Source organism: Arabidopsis thaliana, assembly GCF_000001735.4.
Source record: "Arabidopsis thaliana chromosome 1 sequence".
Classification (NCBI taxonomy): Eukaryota; Viridiplantae; Streptophyta; class Magnoliopsida; order Brassicales; family Brassicaceae; genus Arabidopsis; species Arabidopsis thaliana.
In genome coordinates, this window is record NC_003070.9 from 7,455,208 (window position 1) to 7,474,185 (window position 18,978).

At 33.2% G+C, this 18,978-nt stretch overlaps 3 protein-coding genes and 3 long non-coding RNA genes across 10 annotated transcripts; 3 read left to right on the top strand and 3 right to left on the bottom strand.

The window, feature by feature from the left end:
• Positions 1 to 4,896: 4,896 nt before the first annotated feature.
• Positions 4,897 to 5,294, bottom strand: AT1G05647. The gene has a single exon (NR_138936.1). It is a non-coding gene; the product is annotated as an other RNA (long non-coding RNA).
• Positions 5,295 to 7,119: 1,825 nt separating this feature from the next.
• On the bottom strand, positions 7,120 to 10,957 carry AT1G21320 (nucleic acid/nucleotide binding protein; the record flags this gene model as incomplete). Of its 5 annotated transcripts, none has more annotated exons than NM_101984.4 (6): positions 7,120 to 7,727; positions 7,934 to 8,015; positions 8,113 to 8,174; positions 8,260 to 8,545; positions 8,630 to 8,763; positions 9,393 to 10,127. In NM_101984.4, 6 exons carry the CDS (start codon positions 9,991 to 9,993, stop codon positions 7,627 to 7,629), a joined length of 1,266 nt encoding a protein of 421 aa, NP_173554.3. In that variant the 3' UTR covers positions 7,120 to 7,626. The 5 variants fall into 5 exon arrangements, with proteins under 5 accessions (NP_173554.3, NP_001320686.1, NP_001320688.1 ...); NM_001160882.2 differs by lacking the exon at positions 9,393 to 10,127 and adding an exon at positions 10,861 to 10,957 and having other exon boundaries at positions 7,219 to 7,727; NM_001332494.1 differs by lacking the exon at positions 9,393 to 10,127 and adding an exon at positions 8,929 to 9,025 and having other exon boundaries at positions 7,313 to 7,727.
• Positions 10,958 to 11,486: 529 nt separating this feature from the next.
• Positions 11,487 to 12,152, top strand: AT1G21323 (dual specificity kinase; the record flags this gene model as incomplete). Its single annotated transcript, NM_148477.1, has 3 exons — positions 11,487 to 11,627; positions 11,711 to 11,846; positions 12,043 to 12,152. The coding sequence occupies 3 exons, from the start codon at positions 11,487 to 11,489 to the stop codon at positions 12,150 to 12,152; spliced, it is 387 nt and encodes a 128-aa protein (NP_683318.1).
• A 1,405-nt stretch (positions 12,153 to 13,557) lies between these two features.
• On the bottom strand, positions 13,558 to 14,788 carry AT1G21326 (VQ motif-containing protein). Its single transcript, NM_148478.2, has one exon. It carries the CDS (start codon positions 14,512 to 14,514, stop codon positions 13,795 to 13,797), a length of 720 nt encoding a protein of 239 aa, NP_683319.1. The 5' UTR covers positions 14,515 to 14,788; the 3' UTR covers positions 13,558 to 13,794.
• Positions 14,789 to 15,882: 1,094 nt separating this feature from the next.
• AT1G05653 lies at positions 15,883 to 16,093 on the top strand. The gene has a single exon (NR_138937.1). It is a non-coding gene; the product is annotated as an other RNA (long non-coding RNA).
• Positions 16,094 to 17,803: 1,710 nt separating this feature from the next.
• AT1G05657 lies at positions 17,804 to 18,151 on the top strand. Its single transcript, NR_138938.1, has one exon. It is a non-coding gene; the product is annotated as an other RNA (long non-coding RNA).
• Positions 18,152 to 18,978: the final 827 nt, after the last annotated feature.

Sequence of the window (18,978 nt, forward strand, 5' to 3'; positions counted from 1 at the left end):
GCCATCGATGATTGACATGTTCTCCATGTTCGAACAACGTATCGAATCTCGTGATTTTTCAAAATATAACGTTAGATCTAACGTATGTTTTCTAAATCTCGCGATTTTTGTTATGTCCCTTTTGATAATACTCACTTTTTTTTGTGTGTGAAAATTCACTTTAGAACAATAATACAATGTCCCAAAAGCTAAGAAAGTAGTAATTGTAATTGTAGAACGTTGTAAGAGAAAATATGTTGATGGCCTCTTGAGTTTTTCTTTTTCCGGTAAAGAAGATATATATGGCCTCTAAGTTAAAAGGGGAAACATGAGAAAATCATTTCTGACTACGTTAAATGTAAAACATGACTCTAAACACACAAGATTAATACTTTACTTTTTCTTTCAAATTTAGAAATAACAAAACCATATCAGAAATTATGTACACAGCCGTATATAGGTTTGTGGTTATAGATTAGATGTTTGTCGATATTTGATCCATTAATATGTGTAAGTCGAACTATAACCAGCGAATGTAATGTCATAACATGGTCCAAATTATTAATTTGGAATTTATTTATCTTATATTTTACTTAACAAAGTTACTAAATTTTAGTCCGCTTTTATCTTTCTATTTTTGGTTACATGCATCTTTTCATTTTGTGTTAAAGTACATACATCCTTTTTTCTCCGATGATACTTTCTTCTTGGCTCCTTATACAAGTCCTTATGAATAATGGGAAACGAATAACATTGCCTTTGACACTTTTAGAAAAAGCATTTGCAATATTCATTTTGAGAACCAAATAAAAGTTATGTTCAAATTCTTTCTTTCTTTCTTTTTTCCAGTTTTGTAATCTTAAGTTTGAGCATGATCTGCCTAATGCATAAGTGATTCTCGGCAATGTAATGGACCAACCACAGATATTTTCATAGATAGAGATGTGAATATATATAGATCAATAATCAGAAACAGCTAAATATAGCTAAACAACTTATTTTCGATATCTCACCTACTTCCTACGTACTGGTCAAAGATGCTTACCACATCCATTCTTTTACTCGTTCATTACAAATGTAATCAAATCCAATATTCATTACAGAACTTATCAATTCAATGTAAAATATTCATCTTTAATCTAAATGCTCTATCCCAACATTATTGCAGTTAATGCATATTAGATACAGCAAATTTATTATCGAGCATAAAACTCTATAATATAGTTTTGAGTTATTACCTAGAAGATTCAGTTCCGGATAATATTGTTTTTCATCTAGTGAACCTAGATCGACTAATAATAAACCTATATAAACCCCAATTAAGTAACATGTTCATCGAAACTTTGCATTTACTTCATTTTTTTTATAGTCGATTATATTTTTCTTCTTCAACAAAAGACACTTATATATGTAATTTTTAATTTTCTAGTCAATACATTTTCTCCAAATAAAATAGGGTTTTGTTTACGGAGAATACTTTTTAAAAAAGAAAGAGTATATGAACGCGTTGACTTACGGCGGCCGAGTTAGAAGTGGAAGGAACAAAAGAGAGAAGGTGGTCCGTCATACATCCGAATACCGCTCCTAAAGGTGACACTGCCAACGTGACAGTGATTGTTCGATCTTCGATTTGGTGTTTTGCCTCACATTTTCTTTGTTTAACCTTAGAACACGTTTCTTGTCCTCTCTATTATTCTTTTTTAATTACATACGCTGTCAATTATCAAGAGATAAGAAAACGTTAATATGATTTAACTAATTAACAAGGTAGATGAATTATCACGACCGGACTTTTCTGACTGAATATAAGGATGATAAATGTTCATTATTTGTTTTTTGTTTTCTTTTTCGGTGCACTGGATTCTTCATTTCAATTATAGACTATTGTACATCTTCATCTTCTATCAAAATAAACAAATAAATCAATAAAAGAAGCTTGGTCAAGAGTCAAGATAGATTTTCGATAATTGAATTTTATTCATTTTCATCGAACTGGATAAGTAACCAGCTGGATTAAGACTTAGACAAATTAACAACTTCGCATAATTTTTTAACACATTCTTGAAAGCTGACTTTGTTGGTGAGACGTCAACAAATTGCAAGAATAATCACCGTCATACCGATTTGGTCATTTGTAATAAAGTAACACGACAATAGTTACCTTTGATGATAATAATTACAGAATTATAGATATTTAGATTCCTTTAGTAAAATATAGCTCATATCTGATCCACTTCGAAAGATGATAGCCTTAAAGTAAATATTGGTATACATTTGAGTTTGACTAGATAACAATTCCATAAGACCAATAAAGATTTTACGATATTGAATAGATTTTTATGCGCTTATTATTTTAAATATATTAGAAATATACATAATTGGTGTTTGCTTTCATTTAGAATGTTAAATTACATGCATGGTTTTAACTTTTATCTTCACGAATATACGGATTAATTACGGTATAGATTAGAACCTCGTGATAATCAAAAAGGAAAAATATATAGAGGGGGTATTATTTGACCACTCTTTGACGTGTTAGATACTTTCTAAGAATATATTTTTAAAAAAATTATTTTTCTTAGATCTATCGTTATATATTAATCTCATAGTAACAATTCTTCTGCTATATGATTTTTCAAACAGAAAAAAAATATGTCTAAAAAAAGTTATCCTTTGTAGTTTGAATACTAGCATTTCTTAAACACAAATTAACTTTTCGAGCAGAATTCCAAATAGAACGTTAGTCAAATTCTAAACTAGTTTTCGAGATCTACAAAACTTTCATCTTTTTTGTGTGGTCAATGATTTTTTACATAGAATGATAAAAAAGAGTATATGAATTCATGAAATGATCATCACTAACTTACCATACCTTTGTTTTTTTTGATAAATTGATATATTCAGTCTAATAGACTCGATTGACGACAAAAGAAAGACTTGTATATAATAAATATGCGATATTAGATTGTAACTGCATGATAGATCAATGAGTCATAAGCAACATGGCCTCCTTGTTCGATACATTTTTCTAAACATATTCGATCCCTAAGCTACTAGCTACGTGTAATTTTGCTATATAAAAATATTCAGCATAAAATTAAAAAAATAGCTCATCACTTCAGATGATATGAAAAAGAAAGACTACACGTCGATAATCAATCTAGACAATAATAAAGATATTTGTGACTATTTCCTGGAAACACGTACATAAACGTTATTTGTCGTAAGATACAGTTTTGTCGGGTCGCCGAATGTGTCCCAATATGCAGTCTATAATCAATATGTGTCTATTACAGACGATTAGTTCGACTGTAATTTCATATGGATTTACAACTTTTTTTAAGAATATGATTGGTAGCGGAAAAAAATATATATGATTGGTAAAAAAATAAAGTTTATAAAATTTTAATTAACAGAATTCCAATATATATTGAAGTGTTAAGATTTTTGCTAAATAAATAATTAGCATCTATACTAATAAGATAAGAAGAATAATAATGAGGTTTATATATTTACTTTTTAGGAATTTTGAAAATTTTCAATAATTTATCTTAAAACTTTGTAGATGGAGTTTGAGTTATATACTGTATATTTGAATTACTGGGAGTCTGGGACAGAGCTACAGAATTATAATATATATTTTGCTTTAACAGAAATTTTTGAAATTACGGACCTATCATATGTTACCAATAATCGTTAGATTCGAACTTCCATGTGGGAATTAAATTGAGACTACCAAACTTGTTTGAACAAAAAGATTTCTTTTAAGAACTAATCTAGAATCCTAGATTTTAAATTAGCCTTTTGTGGACGTTTTCGCTATAAAAAATAATATGATCAAAATAATTCGCAACTAAAAATAATTCACGACTTATAAGAAGAATCCCATTCAAAAACACTAATCATCTCCTAATTTTAATTTGTTGAACTCTTTTATTCTTTTTACAACAAAAACATAAGAAGGAAATCTACTGCTAAAAGCCTAAAACCAAAAAAAAAAAAAAATAAAGAAAAAAGAAAAACAGAAAAACACTCCCTCTATAACCAATATTGTACGACTTAATTTTTTCACAATTTCTTAAATTCATTATACCGACAAACTATCTCACGGTAATATCTGGATTATTATTTTGTCCGTCTTTATGGAAAGCGTTAGGAGAAGTTTGTTGATTTTATTCTTCAACAAAAAAAAACGTTTGTTGATTTTATAGTTGATTTATGGGACCAGCAGGCGGCTTGGCTGATATATACGTCTTCGTTTTCTTTTTTTCTAGTTAGATTTTATGTGATGTGAAATTTTTTAATTTGAAAAGATATAAATATTTTGACATCAACATACAAAATGATTATTATTTTATAACATAATTAGCTCTTTTCTCTTATTCCATGGAGGATTTAGTGACATATGTACACTTGGAAAAGTCACTGGTTAATACTGTAGTAATTTAGTAAGAATTCTATAAGAAGTAGAAAATATCTTCGAAATATTCTGCCGACATATCCTTAAATTTAAGTTTTCACTACTTCTCCTATTACGATAAAAACTTATATATATAGACGTACGTTCAAATATCTCCCATGTGAAATTTCAAGTGTGTTTTTATCCCAAAAAAAATCATGTGTACAAGATAAAAATACTATGTATATTCATCCGTACAAAAATAACTTGTTATTATAATTATGTTAATTTGTTTACATTATTTATTTACTCTATATATTTCCAAAAAAAAAATGTTGAAATTCAAACGCCACTATTTTAGAAATGATTAATAAGAATTATCCGAAAACAGATTTATTATGAAAATGGAAAAGAGGTAGAAATTAATTTTGATCACGATAAAGATATTCATGAAAACCTAGTCAATGAGAAATTTAATATACTAACATCCTTTATATACTAATAAAGTAATAAGTAATAATACTCATCGATCCGAACTACTGTACTTGTAAAACAAGTCCAACAAAAAAACAAGTAATTCAGGTCATCAAATCTAACAAACTTCCCATAACCGGACTAAACCAACATTCTATAGGCTCCCTTGATTCAAGACACGTCTGTTTCCACTAAACCCTCACATACGAGAAATCTTACATCAACAAACATACTTGATACTTCCCCAGCTAGCTCCAAAACCCACGGCGGCACGTCGGCACCAAGGTCCATCGTCTACTTTTCTTGCAATAATTCACAGTAGGAGCTAAAGAAATGTCACTGTGTCCACGATTATCACCATTTGACCACAAATTTTGTTCGCTATTCATATGTTTCAATAAAATAAAAATATTACTAGTAGATACTAAAGAAAGAGACAACGAAGTATAACAAATATTTACTTTTTATAATTTCAGCTAGATTTGTCTTTTGCTAGTAAAGAAGTCAGGTCCGATACAGTGTGAATGAACTGCATGTGACCTGTGGGCGTCAGAAAATGCTGGGGTAAAAACATCATTTCGTCAATCGTCGTAGCAGAAAATATCTATAACAGTGGTATAATAGCTACTTATACGTATTTGATCAAAAAAAAAAAGACTACTAATACGTATGACCACTCCTATTATTAAATCTATTAAATACTACTATACGTATTTCATAACTGCTTGTTCTTCGTAAATGACCACTCTCCTTTAATTATTTATCATAGTGCTATAACAAATTAATTCATAGTATGTAACGGTGAATTGATAAACCAGCTACTACGAATTAATTTAGAAAATATGAAATTTCACAATATGACAAATGTAGATGTCATTGTTTCCAGGAGAGTTCTAAAATACAAGAGTGTCCAAACAAACACAGTGAAGAAAGTAGTTAAGAGGATATTTTCCAGTGTAAGATCTCTTGGAATCACGCTAATCTGTGATTGATTTTATATCTACAATCGTACTTAAAAAAATATAGTGTTTTTTTTTAATTAGGTGTAATGTAGAACAGAGACTTTCAGATCCACTTGAATCAATATTGTATAAAATGTACTAATCTAATTGTTGTTTAACAACTTGTCTCTATTTCCTCAATCATGATTCATAACCCGATCGGTCTCCTAAACATTAGTCTTGTTTGAGCCAAGAATATCTTCAAAATAATGCTGTATTTAAATAAGTCATTAAATTATTATCATTGTAAGGAATCAATTATTTAAAGCCACCTCTCAATTATTTAACATAGTAGTAAATTAATTATTTAAAGCCACCTCTCAATTGATTAACACTATTTTAGTTTCCAAACCAGTGGCTAAAAAGCAATACCTTGTTGGGGCAAAATGTATTTAACTATTCATTTCATTTTATTTCAATTTTTTGCAGTATATATATGTAATATGTGTGTATACGAGTCTGATCGAGTACGTCAGCGATTCATGAATACCATTTAATTGACATAGGACAAAAGGTTACTTCTGATTCACCATTTACTATTCTCATCATTCTCTTCTTTTTTGGGTTCAAATTCTCATCATCGTCTATTCCTCTTCATCATAACTCTCTCTTGAATGTTATTTCCATCTGTATAAATACAAACTTACATGAATTAGTAACGTATTATTGTTTTCTATAGCTATTCTAGATAGGGGACGTAAAGAGAAAAAAAGATAGGGGACGTACTTTTTGTTGACGTTATAGAGGACGTACTTTTTTTTACCCTGTTGTTTTTGTTTTGTTTTGTTAAAGGCTTCACGGCTTTACCCAATTTCAATAATTCACAAAGACATGTGCAATATGATCAGTTTATTACAAAATTACATCTTGTCTCAAAAGTCGCAATCTACTGCTTCGTAAAAGATGGATAAAACAAAAGAGGAAAAGATTGATTTGTACATTGCCTACTAACTTATTTAACGTGGCCAGAAGCATGAAGTTTCTTGAATTATGCATGCACATAAAAGCCAAAACAAAAACAAAAAAATCTAAAGTCGGACGCGAAAAAAAGCATCTGCTCTCTTTGGATATCGAATATACTCACCTCTCTTCATCGCCGATCCCATCAGTGTTGACATGTTTGGTCAACCAAATAAATTTGTAGTGTCACTGATTTCTTATCTTTTTGTAAATTTTCTACATTGATTTGCTTTTTGATATAAAGTTCTAACTTTTTTAAAAGTATCATATTACGAGGAAGCTAAAGCAACTACAAGCTCTAGAAGATTGTAACTTTTCTTTGAAAGTAAAAGCACTCATGGTTTTTAATTGCTAACAATATACACTTACGATAGGCAAATCCTCACACTAGGGATTATATGAGCCACTGTTTTGGATTCTGTCCCAAAAATATAAATGAACAAATACAACTACGTACTGATCCCTGAGTACACTATTGAAGTCCCATTTCCGTATAATTCCCACATAGAAAATAAAAGATTGTGACAAAAATTTCTGTCTTTGATAGATAACAGTAATAAGATGATGCACTAAATCTATCCACGAGATGGAAAGAAAAATTAAGTGAAAGAGAAAGACTTTAGGTTCGAATCACTTCATCTCCGTGGTGTCTCTCCATACATCTCTGTTTCTTTGAGTGAAACTACTCCTAAGGATTTGAGCATATGATCAAGTGTATTTGGGTTCATGTAGAATCTAGTTGCAGGAGGGAACATGGAAGCACGAAACAATAAGTCACCATTTGGTCGATGGGCCTCAAATGTCACCTACTGATCACCTTCTTCCTCCACGCTGTCCTGGTCTTGGACCTGGGTTTCTGAAAAATTGGAGCCGCAAAATCTTGGAATCGGGTTCGTCTTCATCCATTCGATAGTCTGTCAAATATAAAGTTGTATCAGTTAAACCAGCGGACGAGTGTTGGCTTGCATCGGACAAAATCAAACTTTGATACAGTATATGTTCTAGCATAGTGTTTATAACTGAAATGAAGATAGTAATATCAAGAAACCAATGCAAAACAAACTCAATATGTGTTGGAACAAATATTAGCAATCCCCAAAGTAGAGAGAATCTCGGTTACCTTGCAAAGCGCTCAGAGCAGTTGCTGCACAGGCAGAGTTTTCAAAATCAACAAAACACAGAACAGTAGGATCTCCACTCCTCTGCATAAAACCCCTTAGAAAGTCAATATTAATGAAATTATGGGACTGAGTGTTTTCATTTTCAACAATTCTTCAAATTGGAACCAGTGAATCTTACGTGTTTTGAATCTTGGGTCACAAGTCTTACTTCTCTATATCCCACAAAAGGCCGAAATATATCTAGACTTCAGTTAAGGACAATGAATAGCTCAAACATTCTTAAGTGAGGAAATTAATAATTGTAATGAGTCATTAGGTAGGATACGGGATACTTCCCTTCTTGAGCAATTAGAAGGAAGTCCTTCAACATACAGAGTGTTGGATACATCTGGAGGTAGAGGATGTGGTTCCCGGCCTGGCCTACCAACTGAATCCAGCTGACCAAAACCCATATCCCGACCATTTGGCCTGAAATCTGAAGGCAAACTCCCACCACACCCAGCCATGAGCTCACCCATGGACGGACCAGGCATCATGTTGGAACCTCCTTGTCGTACCATGCCAACACCATTAAATGGACCAGCTTCTTCAGATGGCACAAAAAACGTTTGCTACAAAACAGGGAAAAGGTTTCAGTACACTGAAGAAAGAAGAGAAAAAAAACGAAGAAGAGACCACGTGAATAAGGATTATACCATACTCTGCAGGTAGCGGTCATAAGCTGATCCAATACTTCTAGTATCCTTTACTGAATGGGGGATACCTCGATCCTCATCCTGTGATAAATAACTGTGCATATCACCTGAAGGAATCAAATATGGTGTACCTTCTACAAAGAGAAAAATAAGACAATTCAAAATCACACATTGATAGGTATGGCAATATATAAACCAGTGGACCTCATGACACACGAAAAAGAAGTACACAAGATACATAATCTGCAACTATAAATCAGTGATAATCTGTTCCAGCATTGATGGTCAAACACTCAAACCTCTTTAACGTAGCATCATATTTAGTAAGAGACGAAATGAAGGAGGGACAAATAAGACAATTCAAACTCACACACACAACTTTAGATTCATGTGATGAGCACATAGCAGTTAAGGAGGGACAAGATTCATTGAACATAAACTTTAAAGTATATGTGGGAAGCCCACCAAACAAGAATACACATATCATCAAATTGCCAAATTGATGTAAACAAATGACGCAATCATCACGAAATGCATAAGTAGAAACCCTCTAACTGCATCGGAGTGTCTCCAAAAAAATGATGAAAAAACGTAAAACATATCCTCTCTTTTTTCCTAACACTCGTAAATTGGTTCACCTAGATATAATAACTGAATCAAGAATCAAAGAAATTGTTGAAAAGGTCCATAGAAGAAGGAGACTGAATCTTCGATGGACTACTCTGAAGGATAGAGTTAAAGTCATTAAAGAACGACGAAAAACCTTGTGGATCGGTTGGTCCAATAGTGGAAAAGAAGTCCGGTGATACCGACGGCAGAGAATAAGGTCCCGGCGATAAAATCCCAGCATGGTGAAAACTTGGCCGCTCGAACCCTCGATTTTGATGTGGTTGTTCTTGATGATGATGATGATAATATTGATCCATAGTCCCTTCGCCTCCAACAAATGTCCCTAGTTCGTTTGAGATATTAGCCTTCTCTGTAACAGCAAACCGAGCCGCCGGAGATATCAACCCATGAGATGTATCAACCATTGTTGACGTGTCTTTTGGTTCCGACGTGGATGAAGAGGAGGAGGATGATGTTGTGGAGGTAGAGGTTTGACCTGTGAGACGTTGGACCAATGTCATGAAGTTATTAGGGTGTGTATGGATAATTCTGGGAGTTACTGTGTATATGTTCACGGGACCAGGTGGGGGCCGAGATTGCGACGGTTCTTGCTGATGGGTTTGTGGTGGTTGTGGTTGCGGGTGTGGCGGCGCTAGTGGTGGCTTCTTGATAATCTTGTGCGAATCTCCACGGACTTTCAGTGGTGTTGGTTTCGGACCCATGTTTCCTCTTGATCTTGGCGATCTATTATCCATAGAATCCACTTTATGAGATGAATAGTATATGTATATGTGTATGTGTGATGATGAATTTAGTGAAGAACAATGATTATGTGATGATTAGGGGAAGTACTTGTATATATATAATTAGAGAAAAATAAGACAATTCAAACTCACACATCGATAGGTACGGCAATATATAAACCTGTGGACCTCATGACACACAAAAAAGAAGTACACAAGATACATAATCTGCAACTACAAAGCATAGATAATCTGTTCCAGCAATGATGGTCAAACACTCAAAACCTCTTTAACATAGCATCATATTTAGAAAGAGACGAAATGAAGGTTTATTTTCTCATTAACTTAGAATATGAATGTACATGTACATGTTCATATACAAGATAGAATGTAAAAAACTACCCTACACAAGTAACAAGCTCTCTATACTACTCTAATACATCAATGTGGTGGGATACATACACTTATCTTTACAGAACCGTTCAACCGCAAACATAATTTGAACAAAGTGGATCAAGACTCCTATAAACAATAGTACAGAGCAATTTTCAAGACATACATATATACTAAAAGAAGTTCTGAATAAGAGCCATACAAAATGAAACCTAAGAAGAGAATCATATGTTAATGGTAGCTCCCATATAGCTCATCTTTTTAAGTAAAATAAGAAAAGGTTTTGTTTTCATGGCAAAGAGGCAAAATTTAGACCTATAACAGATGAAAAATCTGTTCATTATTCTATATAACTATCATCACAACAATGCCCACTAACATAAGAGCTACATTGAGAGTTGATTCCAAGTGTAAAGACAGCTCCTTTCAGGTCTAATAATGAAAATTACACACAGAGCGGAAAAAAAGAAGAAACTTTTAGCTTACGGAAGTCGGAACGGGGACGTTTGGGAGGAAGAACGTGAGGGTTCGACGAAATTGGAAGCTGATACTGTCTCTGCTGGTTCCAGTACTCATCCGCCATTGACGGCGACGGAAACAACAAATCGAGAGATCACAATTCGAAAATTAGTAAATAAAAATTCCTAATTTACAGAATAAGGCATTCGATTGCAGTTCTACTTGGTCCCAATCGAACAAAAAAATTCTACCCAGCAACTTGCTCGTTCCTCTGTTCAGATCAAAATTCTAATTCGCTCAATTTCAATTTCATCGAGTTTTCTGACTCATTCTCTTTCGACAACGGAAGTGAATGATCCGAATCTGAGTGACCCGACCCGTTTTGTTTATAAACCCGGTATTTCTTCTGGCGCCAATTTAACAAGTAACGACTAAGTGAGGCCATGAATTTTGTCTGGACTAATATTTATGTAAACTCAGTAAAAATTTGGTAGAAAATAAGTTTAACTTAAAAACTGGCAGAAAATGAGTTTAACTTACAAAAAAAAAAGACTTTTTAAGTTTAACTATTTAAGATAACTCATTTTCAACAAATTTGTAGTGAGTTTACATAAATATTTGTTGTAAGTAAAAATTTAAGAAAATTTACATACATGTCACCTACTAGTATGTACATAGCTTGGGGTTGGAAAGATATCATTCCCCAATTGCCTGCTCTCATTCATGCTTTTCAAACATCGGAGATGAACACTCCCAAAATGAGAAGGTTGTGCAAATTTACAGCACTACCAGAAGTAAGTCTTAAAATCGTTTTTATGTTGTTTATTGTATCTTTTATCCAACACTTATAGACTCTAACACACATTGTATTATATAGGCAATGAATAACATAGGCGACAGATCAGATGTTTACAGTTTCAGAATTTTTCTTGGTACTATAATAACGGTTAAGGTTTCATATGAGACTTTGGATAGATTAACGGCTAGACACACAAGCCTTAGGTGTTATCGGGGTAAGACTTTTCTCCATCCTTAAAATAACTCTGACTGTGACATAATTGACTAAATTGTGGTCATGTGTTCATTAGGGACAAAGGCCTGAACTTCCAAGCGAGACGAATCCAAGACTGAAGAAATTAATCGATGAAATGCTTGGATGGAGATGCTATGTATAGGCCTCACATCTAAGATGTAAGACGTGTTTTGGAGTCGCTTGTCTCAGAATTAAATACGCCTACTACACCAACAACAACGCCTCTCCTGGTCACTCCTTCAACATCAAACTCAACATCGACACTGGTGTTAAGGGATCAATTTGAGGCATTATCAGGTGATCTTGATTCTTGAGTAAAAACCAGGAAATAATTTCACAAAAAGAAAAACATTATCCCAAACTTTGATTTTTTCTATGCTCACGTAGCTAAGAACGTGTTGATATCTCTGTTCTGGCACATATACAGTTTTAGTGCCCAAACTTTTTTGTTCTTTACTTCTTTTTCTTCCTGATCAATTGTGAACTTTGAGATTCAGTTGTATATTCTAGAAAGTAAAAGGACCATATTCTCTTGATCGTTAACTTTTGGATTAGAAAACGTCAATATATTAAAATACATCAATATCTATTTTGATAAATTATTTAAGAATATAACAGTATAACCAAAAATCAACGATTAATTTGATAGAAAGAAGTCCGGTTATATCAAATTCATAGAAAGCGATGAGAATTTAACATGAGAAGAATATTTTAGCGAATCTTGTGATAATATATGTTATTGGAATATCAGCATAGTGATTAGAATTTTCTTGAAAAGATATTAGTAGAATATATACTAGGATTTGATAAATATATTAGAATCTTTATTTCTATAGAAGATTTATTAGTCGATATTAGTGGGATTTTGTGGAGTGATGGGATCATATGTTTCCCTATTTTATCTAGGGGTTTCTATCTATAAAAGGGGATTGATCAGAGCAGTCTTTCTCCATAATATAGCCGATAATATGAGTAAGACTTATAAACCGTTGAATAAAGAAACCGTGAAGTTACAAGCAATGCTACAAAGGTACGGGTACTATGAAATGGTTCTCACTTCCCTTGATTCAAAGGTTCATTAGTCTTACTCGTATTGTTAGCTATATTAAGAGGGAAACTCAAAGATGTCAACAGAACTCCAGAAGATGTCGGCCAAGAAAGTTCAGGAAGTTGTAACATCAGCAACAAAGCAATCTGCTAATTGAATCAAGTGGTGCCAAAGAGGCCATAAAATCCTTAAAAAGTGCCGGTAATCGTTTATTATATTGGTAGACAAACTCAAAATAACTTTGCATCTTCTGCTGTTTAAAGCTCAAGGATATAGCACATAAGTTACCTCTCTTGCAATGCGTTATTGGCCTTGATAGTATTTTCCATATTAATCTCACCGTCACTGTTTTGTCCTTAAGCAGTAGTTAAGCTCTTCATTTTCTCTCATGAATTGTTTCTTTTTTTGGCGACAAAAGTCAATTACACATGTGAAACTACTTTCATTTAGTCCACTGAATGATTTAATCGATCTATTTTTGGATTTCAAATCACACGCATAGTAGGTTCAAGAATATTAATATACTAACAAAAACCAATTTACCTACAAACCCAAAAGTTAGAACTTAGAAGATTATACAAATAGAATTAATCTAATGCCCACTATTGGATAAGTTGATGAGCACATAGCAGTTAAGGAGGGACAAGATTCATTGAACATAAACTTTAAAGTATATGTGGGAAGCCCACCAAACAAGAATACACATATCATCAAATTGCCAAATTGATGTAAACAAATGACGCAATCATCACGAAATGCATAAGTAGAAACCCTCTAACTGCATCGGAGTGTCTCCAAAAAAATGATGAAAAAACGTAAAACATATCCTCTTTTTTTTCCTAACACTCGTAAATTAGTTCACCTAGATATAATAACTGAATCAAGAATCAAAGAAATTGTTGAAAAGGTCCATAGAAGAAGGAGACTGAATCTTCGATGGACTACTCTGAAGGATAGAGTTAAAGTCATTAAAGAACGACGAAAAACCTTGTGGATCGGTTGGTCCAATAGTGGAAAAGAAGTCCGGTGATACCGACGGCAGAGAATTAGGTCCCGGCGATAAAATCCCAGCATGGTGGAAACTTGGCCGCTCGAACCCTTGATTTTGATGTTGTTGTTCTTGATGATGATGATGATGATGATAATGATAATATTGATCCATAGTCCCTTCGCCTCCAACAAATGTCCCTAGTTCGTTTGAGATATTAGCCTTCTCTGTAACAGCAAACCGAGCCGCCGGAGATATCAACCCATGAGATGTATCAACCATTGTTGACGCGTCTTTTGGTGCTGACGTAGATGAAGAATAGGAGGAGGATGTTGTGGAGGTGGAGGTTTTACCTGTGAGACGTTGGACCAATGTCATGAAGTTATTAGGGTGTGTATGGATAATCCTGGGAGATACTGTGTATATAATCACGGGACCAGGTGGCGGCCGCGATTGTGACGGTTCTTGCTGATGGGTTTGTGGTGGTTGTGGTTGCGGGTGTGGCGGCGCTAGTGGTGGCTTCTTGATGATCTTGTGCGAATCTCCACGGACTTTCAATGGTATTGGTCTCGGACCCAAGATTCCTCTTGATCTTGGCGATCTATTATCCATAGAATCCACTTAATGAGATGAATAGTATATGTGTATGTGTGTGCGTGATGATGAATTTAGTGAAGAACAATGATTATGTGATGATTAGGGGAAAAGGCAGGGTACATGAGTACTTGTATATATATGATTTGTGTGTATTAAAGAAGGATAGAGAAAAGTCAAATGAAGGAAGGAGAGTAAACCTACTTAAAAAGTGGTAAACTTTGGCTACTTGTTTGTTTGTATTGATTATTATATCTTTTTATGTATGTTTCTTCTAGTATGTTTCTTACCAAGATTTGGTTTGGTTTACCCAAGATTAAAAGTTTTCTAGTCGTGAGAAAAGACTCGCTATTAACTACGACTTCCAACTTTTATTATTTAGTTTTCGTACCTCAATTTATTCTCGTTTGTGGTTAATATAATTTGATGAGATAGATACATCTAGGTGGTGCTCACGTTGTTGTATTTTTTTCTTTAATAAAAAAAAATTTAGAGGTGAAGTTACTGTTTATAAGATAGAGACATAAATTACGAAAAAAAAAAAAAAATCGGATACTTATTTTTGTTTGCATCTTAATGGACTTAAAGGTTGAATATTTCCAGTCTAGAGGAAGTCAAAAGCGTAGAAGAGGTCATAAGTGCCACGTCAGATAATTGGTAGCTGACTTGGCATGATTTTGTAGAGAGCTCCAACACGGTTCTTCTGATCCAGACATGACCCTGTGTCTGTGGACCATAATCAACACAAATTTTGCCTTTGTCAAACAATATTTATTCAATAAAAACACAAAACTAGATGTGGTCAGAAGTTTAATAATATGTTTTCAATATTAACTGATATCTATTGGCCTTTTTAAAATCTAAAATGAATTTCGAGTTATTGAAATACTATAAACATGTCTGACATTTAGTAGTTTTAGTGGTCAGGAATGTCCACTTTGTAACTGATTTTTTCTGTTCAAGGGTATATATCACGGTTATTAAAAAAATTTAAAACTATGTGACGTGAAAATGTCAGAAATATAATTGTGCTACGGCCACGAAAATACGTTATATTGTCATAAATTTCATAATAGTGATAAGGCCCACGTACTCTCGACCAACTCAATTTTTCATTTATACGAAAAAAGCTCAATATCATGGCTTCTTTGTCCAGAGACCAGAGGTTTTTGTCTCACGACACACACTCAATGCGCCATTCTTGCGCGTGGGTTCACGTTTTGTAGTCTCAGAGAAACAGAGCTTTTTTTTACAGTTAGCTGAATCGCTACATAACAAAATTAATCAAAACATCACTACAAAGTCTTGAAGCGTTCGATAATAATCTTTTGTGTTTGGGAGATTAACATAGTACAAATTTAAATCATGATAATCTGAAAAAGGGCTTACTTGCGATGTTGCTGGACGCGGGAACAGTAATACATGAGGGGAGAAAAAGTCTTTTGTGTTTGGTTTTGAGTCTATTTTTTGGTCAAACTCGAATCTCCAAATGACATGAAATCCATCTATTTTCTTACTTATTGCTCGAAAGTGATTGGTCTTTCAAAGTCTCCCTAGATTCTTCCATTTATGTATATTTTTTTGGTACATTAGCCTATAATTATAATTTTTGCTGAACAACGATTAGCGACATTATTTGCTATCAATTAGCTTCGGATGCGAGTGAACGCGTATAACCTTTAAAGGTCTCACGCGGTAAATTATAAAGAACAATACTATATTACATCGCAAAAGTATAGTTGCGAAGTCTGGTTCTAGATAGTACGAATCAGTCTTAACACTGCCAACTGAAACAAAAATAAAATATCGTATAAAATCAAAATGGAGTTTTTATTTTTTGGCTAAAATGAATTTTCTTACAAGAAAATATAGATCATTACCTATCTTTTAATTATATACTCAGACAAAACTTATATTAAATTGAAAGCTATATTCGAACCCAACTAAAAACTGAAACTGTGTAATCCAATTTATACAAGATGACGTGATTTATATTAATCATTACTAGTATTTTTTTAGTAAACCTAGAAATTCAGACTTCCAAACCGGGATCAAGTCGAGATTTGAGATATATAGTTAAAATGAGCCACTTAAACAAGAATGGTACTAAACGTAGTAACCAATTATAGGCGGAATCTTTTGGGGAAAATGAACAACAGTTTAGAAGAATCTACAAATTCATTATGAGTGAATGAATAAGTGACAAAAAAAAATAAAAAAATATATGAAATTGTGTGTAAAATTCAGCGGAAATTAATTGGTGAATTCATCTTACAATAGAGGATAACATCTTTAATCTTCTCATCTCTGTCTTCCTCTACCATCGAACTACAACCGGAAGAATTAGCCGGAGAAGATTTTATTGAGTGGATGGAACTGCTCTTCCTTGTCACTTTCTTAGATCTTCCTCGTTGCTCACCTTCCGCCGCCACGTCAAAGCACATACACAGCCGCATAAATGGTTTCAGGAATCCAAAAGTTCTTCCACTTGTTTTTGGTTGTGACATTGTTCAAAGATGAAAACTACAAAGATCGCTCAAGAAATGGAATCTTAAGAATACGAATCCACGACGGTGGTGTCTAGAGTCGAGAGATGTAAAATGTAGAAGATTTAAGTGTATCTTTTAGTTTCTTACAGATTAGGGATAATGACTATATATAAACATACAAAAGGTAATTACAATTTTGTGTTTTGATTCTTTCGTTATTTTGTTTCTATAACAAAAAGTAGGGCATTTTCTGAAAATTAGAAAGTTTTGGTCTTTCTAGAGATTTTTTGAAGGACCGTGATGTGTGTTAGTAATAGTAATAGTTATTTCCTTATTTGAATGAGCTTATTAATGTATTTTACTAATTTGTTAAGTTTTGAATTGATGTTACCGGCTAAATTTGAGAATTCAATTACTGTTACCACATTTGTGGGATACAAAATCTGCGGTATAATATCGTTATTCAAAAACAAAAAGAATGAACATTTATTGTTGAGAAAAATATTGGCGAAATCGATGCTATCCTTTGATTGAAGCAATCTTATAGCATTGGTAAGATTTTTGTTTCCAACTACTAGCTTTTGCTAAGAATAACTATCCGACTTTATCGCTATCTTTTCGACTTTTTTCGTTTGCAATATATTAGCAAAATAAATCATGCATGTAATAATAATATAACTGAAATAATGATAAATGATGTTATAAGAAGAAAGAAAGAAAATTACATAAATGCTGCAAGAGTAACTTGTCTGTCCAAAGGTATGAAAATAAAAAAGGTAGCTAGGGCCCAAAAGCCCAAAATACATGCTGCACCATGTTTCTAGGTCAAAGCAGCAACGCAATCTCGAGTCTCGTTATAGTATTCCACTTTTCATTGCTTCATCACACGATCAGATCTAGATCAAAGGTTTGGGACATTTACCACAACAATGTGGCTCTTCCTATATCAATCAGCTCAATGACGGTTTTGTGTCTTATTCTAATAATCTATATATAACCGCTTGCCATTCCAATGATGAAGAGGGTAGAAATCTCGAAGAGCAACCTTTTCGTAAACTTGTTGCTCTTTAGATTTTGATGAACCGCACCTAAGTTCTTAGCTGTCGAATCTAGCGCCTAATTAAGCTTGCCTCTCAAGTCCCAACGTTTTCAACCCTTCGATAGATAGCGATTAGCGAACCAACATGAAGATCAATATTAATTGGTGGAATAAATTCACAAATATGAGATTTTAATGATTAGTCAATGTAGTTAAAATCATAAACCCAAAACTTTTATGATAACAAAACTTGAGTAACAAGTAATATTTTTTGTTTGTATCAACTAAATATACGCAAGTACTCCTATCACAATTAAGTCAAAATCACTTTCGAGTCAAACTCGAATTAATAATACAGCTATGATGAATAAATGCCATCCGGAAAAAAAGAATTAAGGTTTGACTTCCTATTATTTCACAATTTATAAGTAATTTGTACTCGTATATATATTTTAATCCTAACAGTACTACATTATCGTCAACCCAAAATAATATTGGGATCGGAGCTTACCATAGATCTAGTTTTTAAGGCTGCCCAATCAAACTTGTAGGTGGTGATCGACGATGATAAAATAACAATTGAGGGTTGTTTTAATAATAATAAAATGCTAAAAAATAATAAATACAGAAGAGAATTCTACTTGGGGGAATAAGAAAGAATGAGGATTCAACTTCGTAGATTTGAAGGGATTGAGAGAAATAAGAGAAGCATTGGTCGACACGAAGGTAGAAGCACGTGTTCTCCCGTGCGTGTGGCCCTTAATCTTGGCGTTAATCTATCTTATTAATCTTACTACATTATTATGGTTACAAAATCTATGCTCTTAACGGTTAATAATCTACATTTGTACTTTAACTTGACAGATAACATTTTGGTTAGTAATGAAAATAATACAAGTATTCCCCGCTCTTCCAAGGCGGATCATACTCATTAAATACAATTGTTTTCTCTTT

Excerpts from the sequence above, each read along its gene's own strand:
- AT1G21326 (NM_148478.2), bottom strand. The coding sequence starts at position 14,514 with ATGGATAATAGATCGCCAAGATCAAGAGGAATCTTGGGTCCGAGACCA.